This window comes from Phyllostomus hastatus, unplaced genomic scaffold (assembly GCF_019186645.2).
Source record: "Phyllostomus hastatus isolate PE091 unplaced genomic scaffold, TTU_PhHast_1.1 phas_scaffold_93, whole genome shotgun sequence".
Classification (NCBI taxonomy): Eukaryota; Metazoa; Chordata; class Mammalia; order Chiroptera; family Phyllostomidae; genus Phyllostomus; species Phyllostomus hastatus.
The window spans coordinates 43,354,138-43,372,898 of record NW_025334042.1 but is presented as its reverse complement, the minus strand read 5'-3'; the positions used below and the strand labels follow the sequence as shown (position 1 = coordinate 43,372,898).

The following is an 18,761-nucleotide window of genomic DNA, read 5'->3' as shown; positions in this document are numbered from 1 at the left end:
TTTTATTAATTCATAGCTCTTCAAAGTTATGAATTGAAAGAGGTCCTGAAGTTCAGTCTCCCACCTATTGTTTGAGCCTCCACAGCACACGCTTAGCCAAGTGGATGAAAGGCCCCTGCAAGGGCAGTTAGATGATTAAATCTCTATTAGTTCCCATAGTAACATGTGATTTATTAATGGTTTATCTATGAGTCTTTAAGGTGTATCCTCTGCAAATCAGAAACTAATTATAATATAATCATAGGAGAAAAAAGGAAGGTGGGTTGTGGATAAGGAAACAATTGAGATACTCAAAATTTAACCTCATTTTCTTCTCTGTCAGGTATTAAATAACAACAGGCAGAGTCATAAGCAACAGGGATACAAAATGCCAGTCTTATTCTGTCATGTTTTATTGTTCACTATAACTCTTATTCCCAATTCATGAATTTTCTCCGTTAACTTCCATTCATTCTTTCTTTACAGTTCCTTTAGTTGTTCCTCTTCATGCGATTTCTTCTCTCTACCCACTCACCTCCTTGCCACTCCCTAATATCTCTCTTTCTCTGGCCAAGTATTCTTTTATTTTGATAATACAGTGATATGACTTTACCGTAACCATCCAGGAACTGAGCTATAATAATAAATACTCTGACACATAAGAATAGGCTTGACACACAGTAAAAATGTGTAGTTAAAGGCTCAATTAATGTAACATAGTTGGGTGGTCAGGTGGATGGATGGATATATGGGTATACCTTTATAAATATTTATAGAGTTCCAAAAACAAAGTATTATGTTGGACTCGCAGGAATGTCCAACCCACTTATTCATTTCAGCCCATCTCTATGTGTTCAGCTCTGCACCAAGAATTATGAGGCTAACTAAATACAGTGAAAGTCGTCATTCCTCATTCATGGCAAATCTCTAAGCAGGGGTGTCCAACCCATGACCCATGGGCCACCTGTGGGCCAGGATGGCTATGAATGTCTCCCATCACAAAATCATAGATTTACTTAAAACCTTTTGCTTTGTTCCTCAGTTTTCAATAGTATCTGCGTATTTAATGTGTGGCTCGAGGCAACTCTTCTTCCAGTGTGGCCCAGAGATGGCAAAAGGTTGGACACCCCGGTAGAGTCTATGACAGATAATAAATGAGATCTCCTTGTCTATCCTTAGGAAGTTAAAATCTACCAGGAAATCTATATACAAAACTGACCAAATATAGCACAAAGAAGACTACGAGAAGCAATGCAAAAAGAGGGGAAAAAAGAGATAAATAAGGGAGAAAGGTAATCCTAGTTGGGGAGGAGGAGATAGGAAAAGAGTAGTCAGCAAATGGAAAATTAATATTGATTTTAAGTGCTGTAATTCAGGGCATTGAAGATAGGGAGGCATGTTTCAGAACTTAAAGCACATTGACATCATTTCTACAAAATCATATGGATACCACACTCAGTTACTGGCAAAAGTACTGCATGCTGTGACTTAATTAAATCTTTACTATCAATTGAATAAAAACTTTCTAAATAAAGATAATTGAATGTAAACAGTGTAGATTGTTGAAAACTGACATAAGGCACTGGTGTCAGCCCACCAAGAACAGCTGCTGCCATTATAAAAAGAAACTTTAAAATAGTAGACAAAGGTGTGGAAAGTGATTTAAACACTTCTGTAAAGAATCCTATGAAAAGTTTTCATCATTGCAGTTAGATTCTGTATCAGCAGGCTTTTCTAAGGGTAAAATCCACTTTCTAATGGTAAAATACAAAGATTTCTATTTTTCACCTTTTAAAACATCTTGTACAGGGCAATAGGCAAACATTTAGTGATGAAATGCCAATTAACAATAAGGGTAGTATGTCAAGTAAAGTAATGATACTTCCTTACCCGATACCACAGCCTGATTTATAGAAATGCCATCCTTTCCCAAAGAATGGGATCCTTTCACTTGGTGCAGTAAATTGCATTCTGTCTTTTTACAGCTGTTCCCAAAGACAAAAACATTTTTGAGCTTCATTTACAAAACATAAATATCAGATTGTTGTTCTGGCCTTCTTGTGATTCAAAATGGCATCAGTGCTGGCTGAATATATTACTGATGCTGTGAAAAGTCAGAAATGGTGATGATTTAAAGTTAATATTGTCAAATGAAGATGAATATGTAAAATGTTAACTTCAAATGGTTTCAGTGGATGTTATAAATACTTGATGTGAGGAAGGCAGGATCTTGGTAAGAGTGAAGAGCCATTTAAAGTTATTGCCCCCCTTACGTGACGAACAGTCTGCCTGTTACTAGGTTTGTATGATCCTGTGTGCAGTGATGCATCCTGGGAGAGATTTAGCTAGAGGGCAGTGGGATTACAGGAGACTGATTCTCTCTGGGGTGTCCATAAATGTGTCCCAAAGAAGGTGGCCTTTGATGGAGATGCAGTGACAGATATAGAATGGATATTTGAAACTGGGGAGGGCATATTCCAGGCAGAAGGAATACGTAAACAGGACCACATAGAAGAAGAACACTGGAGTCTGTGTGGTGGACAGTTTGACTAGTTGTGGGGTTCCTGCAGTTCATGACAGAGAAGTAGTGGCAGGGGGATGGTTATTGGGGAAAGATGGAGGAAAATTTTGAGTGTCAAAGACCCTCCTATTTCTCTAAATCTGGTTTTTATTTGACAATACATAATAACATCAGTGATTTTTTCCCTCCCAGAATTATGCTTTCATTGGGCACTTAGAATGCACCCAGTGGTGCTAGGTAGTTTACAGACAATATCCAGTGCAGTCATCACAAAACTGTAGTGAAAGTGTGTTAAACCCATTTAACAGATGAGAAAACTATCTCAGAGAAACTGTATAACTTGCCTATGTTCAACAACTGAATAAGCAAAAAAAAAAATTTACCCTGAATTTTATGCTTTTTATTCTTTAAAATCCAGTTTTCATACTTTTATTGTTTTACCAAGGTCCTGTAATCTCAATTCTGTTACTCTTCATAACTCAGTATTTTGAAGAAGGGAGAAATAAGAGGATTAGACTAGCTTAGAAATCATTTTAATAAGGATCAGAAACAATATTTCCAATTGAATTATATCTCTAACTAGTTCAGGTAACAACAAATCTGAGCCGTGTTCCTGAAGGGTACATACTGAAAAACTGCATGATTACTATTTCAGGGATTTGTTATGATGTGGAGGGTTTGCATACAAGTGAAAACTGAAATTTCCTTTATTGTCTATTAGGCTTTTTATGATATTCAGAAGCTTTGCAAGGTCTCTCACAACAGCTTCCTTAGCCAGATTATTAAGTGTAATTTCCACTTTTTTAAACATCAAAATTAGGCTCAGTATGTGCAAGGCCTAAAATAAGGCATGTATCCTACTTTTTTTTTCATTTTAATCTCATAATAGCCTTGTAAGGTAGGCATTCTTTTCCCATTTTCTATGTGAGGAAACTAAGGTCCATAGAGGGTTCTAGGTGGCAGTCTGTATGTGATGGAGCCGATATTCACATGCAGCTCTCTTTGCTTTAAGTCACTATGTCTCCCTGTACACCTTGATGTCCTGTAACTTCCCATGTAATGAAGATGACGGATCTTAAAGTGACATTCATGTAACAAAGTAATGATACACACCCCCCTTACTCCTGTCCTGTTCATATATCCGCTCACCTGCCGTCTTTTCTATATATGTTGGTGGTGCTGATAATGATGACGATAAGTGTGTATGTACAAAATCAACACCACAACCAAGCAAATCTCAAGTCGCTAAATTTATAAGACTTACCTGGTCCTAGCCACCGTCATTTCTGTCCTAGAATACTCCAATCACACCTACTTCTGCCTTTCCTTACCAACTAGCTCTTGATCTTCCTGCCCCCTTGAGACTTAAATAAAATTGGCTTTAAATCCCTTTCCATCTCTCCTGGAAGTTCAAATGTTCTTGGGATTCTTGTCTATTTGGGAGACGTTTTCACTCTCACAATTTCCTTTTCCCTCAGGCTCCAAATTCCACAAATAGCTTCTGTGCCCTAACACATGCATGTGAAACTCAGCCCCTCCAGCAAATCACAAGTGTTGCAGTCACACGGAACATTTGTGAGCATAGCAGACATTTGTGAAGGTTGGGATTTGGGGAGCAGAAATGTGTTTACTCCTGAAAATGCACTTCAAATGGCACATTAGCCATTTCCAGTTTTACATGTCCTTGGACCGTCTCACCATCTGGGTATTTCCCCTAGCTGACTGCCCCTTCTGTATCCCAGCATCACACCATCTTGCTGGTTCTTCTCTCCATGTGTTTTCTAGCCCCTTCCCTCTTACCTCTTCCCCTTACTCTCCAGAATAAGGCATTTTTTCTCTGAAGTTTGAATACTAATTTGGCTGGGTTATTTTTTTTTTTTGCCTAGATCCCTCTGCTCACACTGTCAGTGTTTATGTCTATTCCAAGCGATTCATTATCATCTTTTTTTATTACAACTTCTCCCCAATAGGAGTTTGGGAGCCAACTGTTAGCATAATAATTTTTTCTTCTATTACAGAATGTAAATCTTATCATTTCACTCCCCTGCTTAATAACCCATAAGTGGCCTCCCACAGGTGACAGCCTCAGTTTTTAGCAATAAACCCCAATGTTTTTAGAACGACCTACAAAGCATCTCATGATCTCATCTCTATTATTGACCATTCTGATATTATTTTGGTTTCTCAAATGCATTGTGCATTCTCCAGCCTCCAGATCTTCACATGCACCGTTCTTTATAGATCCTGTCCTTCCTCTAATCCATCACCAAGCCTGTACTTACCTGTATACAGACTCTTCCTTCCTGTAGGTTAGATCCTCCCATTAGGCTTCTACTACCATCACACACTTCTTAACAATGCTTTTCCTCTCATAATGGCTTTATTATTTAAAATGGTGCATTTTCTGTCTTTACTAGTAGAGTACAAACACCACTGGGACAGGGACCACATTTTTTTCCTGAGCCATCATATCCTTAGCACCAGGTGTACAATAAGCACTGAGTTCTTAAGAACTGCTTGAAGGTAAACATGGAGCAAAGCATGTATGTAATGTATTGCCCTTCACCTCCCTTAATGTCTGGGCTTTGATTCATCCGACATGGGGAGATCAGCCTCCCAAAATCCCAGCAATGGTGGCAGACACCAGAATCTATTCGCTTTAAGGCTCTGACAGTGGTGGTGTTGATGATGTGAATGACTCAACGAGGAGGGGAGTTAAAGCACAGTGCTTACAAAAGGTCGCCAGGGACATACCTCACTATGTTGTGAGCCACATGTTTGGTAAGTAGGCTGCACTCTCTGTTAGCTGTCATCAGCATTTAATTAACCGCTGTCACAGTGGGAGAGACACTCCATGCCTGTGGTGAGATTTGACTGAACTCATCCATCCTACAATGAACAGTTAGCACCATCATCTTTCACAGTAGCTTTCGGCAAGTCCGACAGCTGCATTGTCACAAGTGTCTTTCTGAGGTAAAACCATTTTAAAACTCTGCATACAGAAAAGGCTAGAAAAGAGGATGGAGAGTTTTAAAATTTGGGCAAACTTGTGTTTGTCAGTGCTCCATTTTATGAAAATAACAGTTGTTCCACAGGCAGAATTAACCTGTCAGGAAACCTTATTTTTCATAACACATTAAGCCAGAAAAAGGTTGTTTATTTTTAGAATTTGCCAGATCATTAAACTGTGGAGAACAAATGTATTTTGTGGCATTCTAGGTGGTGGACCCACTTCCTCTCAAGTCAATCATCACTGGGGAGCAGTCACAGGCTCCCAGATTTCTCAGCACAGTAGGTCCTAGACGCTGTTCCTATGGCAACCTTTAGTCAAACAGCCCAACTCAGGCGGTGAGACATAGGCCTAACAGAAAAAGAAATGCTGCCTTCTCTTGTTTATAATGCCACAAAAAAGGTAATACTGATGTTGAATAAATACAAATTCAGAATGGTTATTGAACAATATATAGACCATAGAATTAGTGGCCTAAAAAGATACAACTTCTAAAACGTATATCGCCCAAGGAAATTCATTGAGAAACTATAGACCATAAATTTTGTAGCAACAATTAGCTATTGTTTTTGGAGGACTTATAGATAGCAGGTGTTGGCTAGGAAATATACACATATAACCTTCTTTGTTCCCCCCACAAAAACCTTATCGCATTAGGTTTTAGTATTTCCACAATTTATCTCAAGCAACTGAGGCTCAAGAAATTACAATGACAGACTGTCCCTTACTTGGGATTTGAACCCAGGTTCAGCTATCTCCCAAATTGTTGTGTGTTTTTCATTGGCCAGTGTAGCTTTATCTTGTTGTAATTGTACTTTTAATGATGCTTTTAGATAATGCAGTTATCCTCCTATTTTCTAACTATTCTATCATTCAATCCTCTTACATTTGACTGCTTTTCACATTTACATGACCTGCCTGACATTGGAGTTTGGACCCCTTTACCCAAAGAGAGGCATCAGAAATGAGTGCTCTGCCCTGGCTGGCGTAGCTCAGTGGATTGAGCGCGGGCTGTGAACCAAAGCATCGTAGATTTGATTCCTAGCCAGGGCACATGTCTGGGTTGCAGGCCATGGCCCCCAGCAACCACACATTGATGTTTCTCTCTCTCTCTTTCTCCCTCCCTTCCCTCTCTAAAAATAAATAAATAAATCTTAAAAAAAAAAAAAGAAATGAGTGCTCTGCATTATGAAGAGGTAAAGACAGGGTTGAATGTATCTGAGTGAGTCAAACATGAAAGGCAGAGCTGGCGTGAATGTGGACTCAGGCAAGGAGAGAGAACTGACATACTCTACCTGAAAAGATACATTTAGGCTACATATAAAGCAGTCTGGTATTACACAACAGATTATAAATGTATTTATTTAGCAAGGGCCTGGTGTCTGAAGTTCAGAGCAGTTCCTGGCAGCACATAATAAGCACTATGTAAGTTAATGGTCTTTATTGTGTTACCATCATCGTCCTTATTATCATCATTGCTATTATTGATCAGGCACAATTCTAGGAAGGACAAAGGCACATTAGGCCTGTCTTTCTCTTTACTCCCAAATAGAATGCATCCCCAGTGTCCTGCAAAGTTCCTGACACACAGCTATTGCTTAAAACATATCGGAAGAATAATTGCATGAATAATGGAAGATTAAGGAAGCCATTCCTAGCCTTTGAGATCAACATTCAAATTCTGCTCTGACAATTTTTGAAAGAAAGCTGTAAATAATTCTTAGAAAGTGTCAGGGGAAGCCCTGCTCTGGCAGGGCAGCTCTGTGACTTGGATCTTCCTGAACAGAATGAAAAGAATGATTATCTTGTTGAAAAGGTTTCCTGGGAGCCAGACAGGAGGTGAAGGGGATGAATTACACAACGTCTGCAGAGGCACATGGCTATACGTAAGTGCTATGTAAGCACCAGACATCGTCAATGTTATGGTTCAGGAGCATTGAGCATCCCATTACTTCTGATGTGGTAAGCTCAGCACAGCAGAATTTTCTAAGTGTTCCGTCCAAAATGCCCTCTAATACGTCTAACCATTGATCGGGATGCCAACTGGAGCACTGATGATGTCCTAGAGGCGCGCCACATGGGCAGATTTGGTGTAGCCAGCGCTTGCTCAAATTCTCATCCTGTCTTACCTGAGCTGTGGCAAAAGACTCCTTACTGTCTACTGGCCTTCCATGGGCCCAGTCTGCCAATTCCTAACTAATAAGGGTCCATCTATATTCCGAACTATATCGGTCTTTCTAAACTGATCTATCTAATCATGTCACTCTTCTGTGTTGAAACATTCATAATTCCTTTTGGCCTAAACAATATCCAAACTCCTTAACTAGGCCCTGCTTGGACGGGGCTATCTCTCCTGAGCACCCTCCCGCTATCCAGCCAGTCCTGTGGACCATGGTCTCTCTTCCCCCTTCTCCAGATGACTTTTCTGACTGTAGTTCCCTGGGAAACTCCCAAGCATCTTTCAAGCATTACTTCCACTCTGAAGCCTTCCTTCACACTTACTGCAGAAACACAATTAATTGCTTCTTTCTCTTTATGTCTACATCGCTGAAAAATTCTCTTCTACAGACCAGAACATTTGGCTGCAAATTCTGGAAGTCCAGCTTTAAAAACTTAAACCATCAACAGAGATTCATTCGTTCACCCATGTCCCCATGTGGCGCAGTGCCTGGGCCTTAGGATGATTGAGACCAGGACTTCTCCCCCAAACAGCTGTCTTCATGGGGCAGAAATTACAGACACTGACTTGTCCAGCTTTGCATCCATACATACTTGAAACTAGAGGAGAAAGCTCCCTCCCACTCATTCCAGTCATAAAATTTCAGAGGAAGCATTCTAGTTGGTGGGCACGGTCCACATGTACATCCCTGTCACTCTCTTCTTGGAGAGGGGACTGGGGACAATAGTTCACGCAGACTGAGTCAGGGTGCCTCCAGCTCTGACCTGGGAGTGGGGTGTCATAATTAGCACCCCCATGAGGACCCCTTGTTGGCTTTAGAGTGGGAAAGAAGCAGTACTCCTAAAGAAGAGGGTATAATCTTAGAAGGGATTCCAGACAGGTAGACAAAACAGGTATCACCCGGACAGTTTTCAAAGCCCAGAGCTAATAACCCTCAAGTTGTGTTGTGATGATGCATTTGAACGTGCCTTTCTTACCAGAGCCTGAGCTCCCTGAGTCCAAGAACCCTACCTGCCGTACTGTCTGCCTGCCCTGTCCTCCCACCCGCTGTCAACCCCCAGAGGGGCACCTCATGCCACGTTGACACTTAGCTAATGTTTGTTTGTTGTGAATTAACGAATGGATAGCTCTCCAATGTTGTGTGAATAAAATATCCAGGGAACATAATTATAGAATTTTATAGTGTTTTGAAGTTAGTTAAATGAAAGTCTATAGAACCCTTATAATTAAAAGTTCATTGAGTGATTTGAGATTTAACTAAAACACAATAACCTTTGAAATAGAACCAATAAGTGTTGAGTTCATACTGTTATCATTTTTATAAAAGCCACTTAATCTTTATAAAAATCCCATGAGTCCTAGGAATTCCCAGTATTTCATAAATTAAGAAGGTGAAGTTAAGAGGTCCTTGGGCTTCCACACACTCTCACTCGTTATATGCTCCAGAAAAGGAATGGAGACTCGGGCTTGCTGATACCACGTTGTTGCTGTGCTCTTAAGCAAATTGTTTAACCTCTCTGAGTGAAATGAGGAGAGTAACACTTATTTCTGAAGATTGGTCCAGATTAAGGAATCAATAGATAATAGTCGTTACATTTGTTGAGTTGTTGGAGGACTTCCCAGGATTTCTGACTGTGTGTATCTCTGCATGGATCTGTGGCCAGTCCTCTTCCTTGTCCCACACCCTGGGGACTCATCCCGCACTTTTCTCCTCTTTAGTGCTGCTCGCTCTGGCTCAGGATGTTCTGTAGCCACCAGGGTGTTCTACAGAACAGCCACGGCCAGTCCTGGAGTGATCGTGGAGGCTCCTGGGCTCCTCCCCCCTCGCTGCCGCCAAGCACCCAGCCCCCTTTCACTGCCCCAAGCAGCCTACCCCTAGCACAGGAATCGTACCAACAACCATAAGGACCCGTGGATCCCAGACCTTGTTCTGCATCAGTTTGCATCACTGTTCTCTCAAGTGTGAAATAAGGGCAGTGGACCGGAGAAATTTCTATATTAAAGTTTGTTATGCAAAGGAAATTTTAGTGAAAATATTTTCACTGCAGAGTCAAGCCATATTATTGCTCCATCTCGGAAAAAAAACCTATTAAATATTTTGCTATTCACCAAACATATCAGTGTTGCTCTTGCCTAAGCTTGTCAGATCCATTGCTATTACTTTTATCTCTTCCTTCTTTCTCCACTTCTCAGCAGAGGTTACAATTTTCTCCCGAACAGAGGTTCTAGCAAAAGCAGAAGCAAAGAGGACAGAGAAGAAATCGCATGCTGACATTTCTTTCAGGCTCACTGCCTAGATCTCACCTGACCTATTGCTTTGTTCTCATTAGTCCCACAGACTGAACCTGATCAGCCCACCCTGATTTATTTTTGGCAACCTGGGAGCACATAACCAGTGTTTATTTTCATGGCAGATACAACCATCCCCAAAGATGTCCTTAGATATTTTGAAAGATTAACTCTTTTCTCTGGAAGGTTCACTCTCTATGAAGCATCATGACACAACAGAGTACATTTCTTAAACAATTCACAAAATTGAATTGATTCTTTTCATCATCATAAAACTTTCAGATATTGGCTGTTAAAACATAGAGTGAAAAATTCTTAATAAATATGAATGTGATGTTTATAAACTTACTGTTTTCTGAGTTAGTGAATCAGCTCCTATAGTAAATATCATAAATAATGAGTAAAATCCAGAATTCAATGCTATTGCTTATTCAGAATGTGGTTCAACCTCACAGTTTCACCAGGGCCACTGGCAATAGAGTCACACACCACTTAACATGATGAGAATAGTTCAGAGAAACAAGCATCATTAGGCAATTTTGTTGCTGTTCTAACATCATGCAGGGCCCTCATCCGGTCCTTGGTGGTCTAGCCGACGACACACCTAGGCTGTATGGTCTAGCCAATGACACAGGTAGGCTGTGTGGTCTAGCAGATGGCCCCTGGGCTGCAAGCCTGCGCAGCATGCTCCTGTACAAAACAATAGGAGACTGAATCGAGCACAGTGTAGGAGGTTGCTGCTGGCATTACACAGCACACTGTTTAACAGCAAACTTTTTTATACATAGAAAGATTCTACCCTAAAGTAATGATAAAATGTATAGTATGATAAACAGAAAAATTAGTAACATAGTTGCTTATTATCATGACCAAGTATTATGTGCTATACTTTTATACAACTGGCAGTGCGGTAGTAGGTCTGTGTATACAGCATCACCACAAACACATGAGTAATGCGTTGCAAAATACAATGTTACAAAGGCTATGACATCATGATTACCGTCCACACTAGGCTATAGGAGTTTTTCAGTTACATTGTAATCTCATGGGACCACCATCACACGTGTGGTCCACTGTCAAACAGAACATCATCATGTAATGCATAACTATATAGAATGGGTCACACTTCATGTTTGGTCCCAAAGTACTCTTGGTTTGCAATGTGGCCAGGAACCTCCCAGGTGTAATGGGAAACTAGCAGATGCCAGGCATTGGTCCTGGAGCTGGATATGCAGGTAGAGATAAGATTCAGTCTCTGTCCTTAGAGGACTTAGGGTCTAGTGTGCTTAAAATAGCATGAACACAATTAAGCCCATTAAATGTTAACTGTTCAGGTGAGATAGTCTTTAAAAGTCCCAGGACCTGTAAAAACTAGATTTCTAAAAAATAAATTGAGAAGAAAAAATATTCCTACATTTTAGATCTGTGTAGTTTCTTGTAGGGTAGGAATAGGTATTGTATGCTTGAATTGTCTGCTGACAACATGTGTGGACTCGGGGACACGGACAACAGAGTGATGATTACAGAGGGAGAGGGGTTCAAGGGGGATAAATGGTAATAGAAAAAAAAATACAATGAAAATAATAATAAAATTTTAAAAGAGAAAGTAATAATACCATCACATGCAGTCATTTGCGTATTAACTGAGAGGGCTGTGTTTATAGACTGCCCGGTTTACCTTCTGGGTTCCTGTGAGTCCGTAACAAGTTCCAGCAGTTTTTTTGTCCCAGTTTCATAGAAGAGAAGTCTGAGGTTCAGAGTCATGAAACCCCTTGTCCAGGCTCCTGCACACCCAGGAGATAAATTAAAAACAAAGCAGAAAATGGTACAAAGTATATGAGTCTGGCATGAGACCAAAGAGCAGAAGGACTGATTCTGCCTGTAGAGCCGGAGAAAAAATTAGGAAGAAGTATTTAAACCAACTACACAAATGCTTTTGTCAATACTGTCCATAAACATTTACTTGGACACTAGAGGCAAAGTTTCCAGTCTGCTAACTGTCGACTTCCCCATATACGCTGTGGATCCTCAGTCTGGTCCCTTCTTCAAAGACCATCTTAGCTTCGGTTATTAAGAGCTGGCTAACCATTAATGAGGAGGATTATCACAGGTTTTTTCAGTGCTGGCTTTTATTTTTTCAGAGCTGACAAGTGAGAAGTGAGGGAGGAAGTGACTGCCTTCAAACAGTCTTCTAGAATTCTTTCAGGACTACCACAGCATCTCTCCCTCCAAAGTGAAACAGGGAGCTTCTTCAAACCATATAGCTTCTCTAGCGGAGCTGAAAACAAGGGCTTCTCTGGAAGTTGAATGCCAAGATGATTTTCATCCATTCATTATTTGCTCATTTCCATGATGGTTATTTTGTGTTTATTACATGACATGACCCATGAACTTGAAGCACCTTTTCAATGCAGAAGAATCCTCAAAGTAAAACCCCAAGAAAATTGTGAGACATAAGAGATTAAATCTCTCTTTCTGCCTTACCTTGTATATGGTGTAACTCTATTTTAAAAAGCAATGCTTACCACATTAGTTTTGGAAAAATTCCTTCAGTATAAACTTTATTGCCAATGATCTGAATTTGACCTCCATTTCCGTGTTTTCTCTTTTCTTAAACAGAATGCTACAACATTCCATGTAACTGTTCAAGATGATAATAGCATCGTTGTCTCTTTAGAAGCTTCAGATGTCATGAGTCCATCATCTGTGTATGTTGTGAAGATAACTGGTGAATCAAAAAATTACTTCTTCGAATTTGAGCAATTCAACAGCACTTTGCCTCCTCCTGTTATCTTTAAGGCCAATTATCATGGCCTTTACTACATAATCACTCTGGTGGTGGTAAATGGACATGTGGTTACCAAGCCATCCAGATCAATCACTGTGTTAACAAGTAAGCATCATGTGTAATATTGTCCTTTGTGTTTAGTATTTGCGTGTATTCTTATGAAATCCCAATTAAAGGGAAATCAGCCCAGGATGGCAAGATTAAGTGAAGTCAAGTAACATAGATTTTCCTTGAAATCAAGTCAGATACATTCAAAGTTCTGTTTTATATTAATATAGTTTCTTGCTGAAATTTAATAACATTTTACTGTTGCATTATGCTTAAAATGTTTAAAACTAAAAGAAAGCAAACCTGAATGAGGTATTTTAAGACTGACTGACAATTTTAGATTCATGATTGGACCATGCAATTTTCTATTACTTAATAGTACGATCATAATTCAGTTATTTTTGCCATAACACATATTCTCATATTAAGAAATTTGGTTTTTGAAACATGAATTTATACTCATGTTTAGCCTTCTCAAATTCTGTTTTACATTCCCAGCTGAGATGAAAAAAAAGTCAGGATTTATCAGCGCTATTCCCTACCACATCCTCATAATAGCCTTGGCATCCAGCATCCAAGAAAAAAATACCAAAAAAAAAAGTCATTGGCATTTAACCTTCAGTAGTCCATGTCTTAAAGAGTTAATGCTGCCCTGGCTGGCGTAACTCAGTGGATTGAGTGCAGGCTGCGAACCAAAGTGTCACAGGTTCAATTCCCAGTCAGGGCACATGCCTGGGTTGCAGGCCATAACCCCCAGCAACTGCACATTGGTGTTTCTCTCTCTCTCTCTCTCTCTCTCTCTCTCTCTCTCTCTCTCTCTCTCTCTCTCTCTCTCTCCCTCCCCTCCCTCTCTAAAAATAAATAAAAATAAAATTTAAAAAAAAGTTAATGCTGATATTAGCAATTTTTTAGGATTGGTTTTAACTATGATGTTCACTTTACTCTGACTCTACTACCTAATCTCAAAGTAAGATGTAATTCTACTGTATGTGTTGAGGTGTGGAAGAAAAACTGTTATCTATGACATGATAGAGTTAATCACTGGAGCAATTTAATGGCTCAACAAAGTTCTTTTTACTCATTGTTCTTCATTGCGAATTTTTCAGCAGCTGCAGTTTTTATAATGCCAACTATATGTGATCATTCTATCAACTATTTTTTTAAAAAGGATGTATTTTCTGTTGGAGTAAAGGAGAAAAACACCAGGAAGCAAGAACTCAGAATCAAGCCAGAGGACATATTTTTTAACACGTCTATAAAAAATTAATTGAAATTTCCCTTGGCAGAGTCCCAAGATCTTTATTGAGTCCTAAAAATTGGGAAAGGCACAGACCCAAGACCTTCAATGTTTATAGATATAATGAACAAATGCAGGGACCTAGTTGAATCAAAGGAAGAACTTGCCTGGTAAAATACTGTCTTAAAAGAGTTCCATAAAAGGTAAATTGAGAGTTAATAGATCCAGGCAGCAGATCTAGGTATACAATACCTATGACGCAATTCCTTGAAATCAGAAGCTTTGCCTTACTCATTTTCACAATTTCATAAACATCTAACATAAGCCTTATGCTTACTCGGTGACCAATAAATATTAATTCAATTTAGTTAAGCAAATAATAGGAGAAAGAGCCAGGCGGAAAAAGGCGAAACGCAAAACAGAATAAAACTGTAGTGACTTGCTGACTCAACATTCACTAGCATGCCCTCAGCCGCTCTTGATTAGACAAAGCTAGAATTAGCTAGTGGCTCATGAAGAAATTTGATACGTATTTGATTAGAAGATTTCTGGAATATCTCATTGAAATTTTAGCACGTGCAGTGAGTTCTATTTAAAATATTTTCTATTTTCCTTTATCATTTCATCTTTGACACATGGGCTTGGCAGTGCGTTGCTGAAAGACCAAAAGTGTGGTGACTTTGCAGAGATCTTTTTATTGATTCTTAAGTAAATGCTATTGTGGTCAGAGAACGTATTTTATATGATTTCAGTTACTTGAAAATTATTGAAATTTGTTTTATGGCCCCAAATATTGTGTATATTGTTGTATATTCTGCAAGTACTTGTTGAGCAAAATATTAATAAACATCAGTTAGGTCAAATTGACTATTCAACTCTTCCACACCCTCACTGTTTTTCTGTGTGCTAGTTCTACCAATGCTTGATAGAGGAGTGAAAAAGCTTCCACCTATGTCTGTGGATTTGTCTATCTCTCCTTTTACTTAGTTTATACTTCACGTATTTTGAAGCTCTGTTGTGATGTTGTAGGTGCAAAAACTTTTAAGATTACAGTCTTCTCGCTGAGCTGAACTTTTTATCCTATGCAACGTCCCTCTTTATCTCAAGTAATATGCCACGTGTTGAAGTCTATTTTGTCTGACTTTACTTAGACTTCAGTTTTCTTTTATGTTGCCATGATACCATGGCAACTTGTTCTGCCTTTTTACTTTCAATCTACTTATGTCTTCGTGGGTTTCTTGTGGACTGCATAGAGTTGGATCTTGCTTTATTCCAATCTGCAAAATCTCTGCTCCTTAACTGAGGCATTTAGACCAGCATTATCCAATAAAAATAGAATGTTAATCACATATGTAATATTACATTTTCTGGTAGAAAAATTTAAAAACTTTTCAAGAAGGTGAAATTAATTTTAATGACACAGTTTATTTAATTCGTTGCATTCAAAATATTATTTTAATATATAATAATATAAAAATAAAATAACACTTTTTTTACTTTTAACATAGATTAATTAAAGGTGAGTAAAATTAAGAATTTCCTTTCTCAGTTACACTAGCCTCATTTTGAGTGCTCAATGCCTTCTGTGGCCAGTGGCTACCAATTTTGATAGTGGAAGTTTAGTGCATTTATACTTAGTGAAATTATTTCTATTGTTAAATGTAAATCTACAGTGTCACCAAACCTTTCGTGTGGAAGGTCGAGTCGGACTAGCCATTAGTTGACCTGTTTTAAGGTATTAGTCATCTTTAGCTCATCACAGACTCGACATTCCTCAGCGGCATCGATCGCAGCAGGGTGCTAGGTAGCTCACAGAGCTGCGGTTTCAGCCTCAGGGCTCAGCAAGTCCTCAACCCCTGCCCCGCCGATGGGCTCCGTGCTGCTGCCCCGCCCCTAACAATGGAGTACTGCCGCTTTTTAAACTGGTGCCAAGATTTTGGTGGGGATGAGGGAGGTTCTTGGTTCTCCTGATCCAGCCTCAGGTCTAGGCAGACCCTGTGATCCGAGTGAGGCATTCTTAGCATTCTTCCTCCTCCTGTAAATGGACACATCCGCGGAAGGTCTTGAGCTCGTTTCCTGCCTCTTCCCGGGTAGTAGCAGAACGCTGTACCAGTGCGTCAGGAATGGGGCCAGGCATTTCTGCCCCTGTCCTGGGAACTGACCTCATATACTTCTACCTGTCCCTCAGACGTGGCTTACTTTTGCCTGAGAAATGGGAGGGAGCATTTTTTCTGCCTCTGTCCAATACCTTAAAGCTTCTGTTTCGCATGAAGAAAGGTCCTGGGAATTAAGTAAAGTTTCTCCCTGATTTCTTGGTGACACCATTTATGACCTGCATGCTCGTGGCCCAGAGGGTGGCCCTCTTGCCCTCAGTATTCCCCTTAGTGCCTGATGAAGGCCCATGAAAGGAGCGGGAGAGAGCCGGTGGACTCTCAGTCATTCTAAACCTGCGCTGTCTTAGAACTTTTGGAGATGGGAATGTTCCGTATCTGCATTATCTATTACAGTAACCACTAATGTTTATTTTTATTTTTTATTTTTTAATTGTTGTTCAATTACAGTTGTCCCCATTTTCCCCCATTACTCTTTCTTGCCCTACCCATCCCCCACCTTCTACATTCAGTCCCCACCCCCATGTTGTTTGTGTCCATGGGTCCTTTATACATGTTCCTTGACCTGACCTTTGTTTCATTTAATTTTGATTGATTTATCCAGATATGTAATTTAAATAGCCACAGGAACTAGTAACTAACTTATTGGACAGAGTAGTTCTAAACTGTCATTTAGAACATATCCACCCTTGTGAACGCATTAAAATCTTAGTTGTTTTCTTCTGTCCGTCTTTGTGTCCCCTCTTCCTACCACCCCTGCTAAAGGCAAAACAGTGTTTCCCTTGTGTCCTCAGAGGAGCTTGTCACTCTTTGGAATTTACTTCATTTGGTTGCCTTGCTATCTCACCTTTCTGATAGATGCCAGAAAAGTTATGATCTCCTGAGTTATTTGGCTTTTTCTTCTTATTGTTGGGTACTGGGAAGTGAGACTGACTTGCCACTTTCTACATCCTAAGCGGAAGAGGAAATTGGCCTAAATTTCTAAAAAGTAAAAACGAATGTGGTTTGTTGTCTCTCCTCTTCTACCCCATTTTTACAGGCTCAATTACATCATCTCAGATTTCGAAAGGGATAATAGGTTGGGAATATAAACACTGTATCAATGCACAAATATTTCTGTGACATTGGGCATGAGGTAACACTTGGGGCTCAGCTTTCTCTTCATAAAAAGGGAGATTTAAAACATATTAAGATTATTTTCGAGCTCTAAAGTGATCATTATTTGTTCATTAATGATGGAATTTTGCCATCTGTATTTTTCTAATGAAAAGGTTTCTCTAAAAGTTTAGGAGACATCTTTAGTATCTGCTCACAGAGTTGCCACACTGCTCTGGAGGATGAAAGGGTACCTTCTCTTGATGAAATAAGCAATGACAAACCAGTTGGCCCGGGGCACTCCTTTGATATTTCTCCATAGTTGTTCTGAGACTGGCCCTCTGGGAGAAAGCTGAGAAACTGGGCAAAGAATAAATTTAAGACAAACACATTGGCCAGTTCAAAAGAATTTCATAGCCCTTAGGCTCTGACATCTGATTAATATGTAAATGGTTGAGAACTTTTCGTCTATTGTGTGCGCTTCAGAGAGAAGAAGTGGTTTCTTAACAGGTGAAATAACACAGGAAAACAATTGCTTAGAACTTGGGGAAATACTATTGACACACAACTGTCTCCTCTGTTAGTAGTCCTGGGTGTAGCGTCTGCAAACATCGCAGGATACATGGAGACACTCCACAAATAAAATATTCTACACAAATGTATCTATGATAAATAAAAGTAATTCATAAACGTCTATCTTATTTATTGCTTACATTCTCTATGCCATGTCCCAGGTGCCAGAGAAATAAAGATCAATAAAAATACTCACACTCAAAGTGGTATAATAATGTGGAAAAGACAGATAAATAAGCCATTTCAAGAAACAATAAATGCTATTTGAGAATGATGTAAGAGAGAGTGCTTAGTGTTGCTAGGGGACATTGGGAAGACATCACAGAGAAAAAAACAATCATTGAAAAATTAATGAAAATGTGACAAATTAATGTAAAAAGTAGAGTGTTACAATCAGCATAAAAGGGAACCATGAGTGCAAAGAATGGAGGCGTGCAACAGCATGACATGCTTATGAACTGCAAGGAGTTAAGATTTCAAGCTTTGTGGTTCCAGAAAATAACAGGAAAGGTGGCTAGAAAAGTTGGGAAGAACCTAGGATACTTTACAGAAGAGTTAAGACCTTAATCTATAAGGCATAAGGAATGATGTCAGATCTTATACAAAGAAATGACATAATTTGATGTGAAGGAGGAATTTTATTCCAGCCATAAAGCTGCACACCACAGGCTCCTCCGTCCTGCATTGGAACGGACAAATGAGCAAGCAGGTATTTTGAGAAGTGGTTCAAAGCATGAACTTGAGAGCCAGAGAAATCTGGAGACTGTAACGTATCCTTAGGCAGATTATTACTTTCTCTAAATCTTATTTTTCTCATCTATAATCTATTTCAGGGGTTAGGAACCATTTTCTGTAAAGGCCTGGATAGCAAATATTTTATATCTAGTGGGTCGTCCAGTCTGTGTTGCCACGATCCACCCTGCTGCCACAG

The 18,761-nt window shown here is 39.5% G+C and overlaps 1 protein-coding gene across 2 annotated transcripts in view; it reads left to right on the top strand.

Annotated features, from left to right (window-relative positions):
- Positions 1 to 18,761, top strand: part of PTPRO (protein tyrosine phosphatase receptor type O) — a 191,824-nt gene that overhangs the window by 90,714 nt on the left and 82,349 nt on the right. For both annotated transcript variants that reach the window (XM_045830114.1, XM_045830113.1), the window contains exon 2: positions 12,598 to 12,871. In XM_045830114.1, coding sequence (XP_045686070.1) covers positions 12,598 to 12,871 — 274 coding nt within the window. The remainder of the gene's footprint in view (positions 1 to 12,597; positions 12,872 to 18,761) is intronic.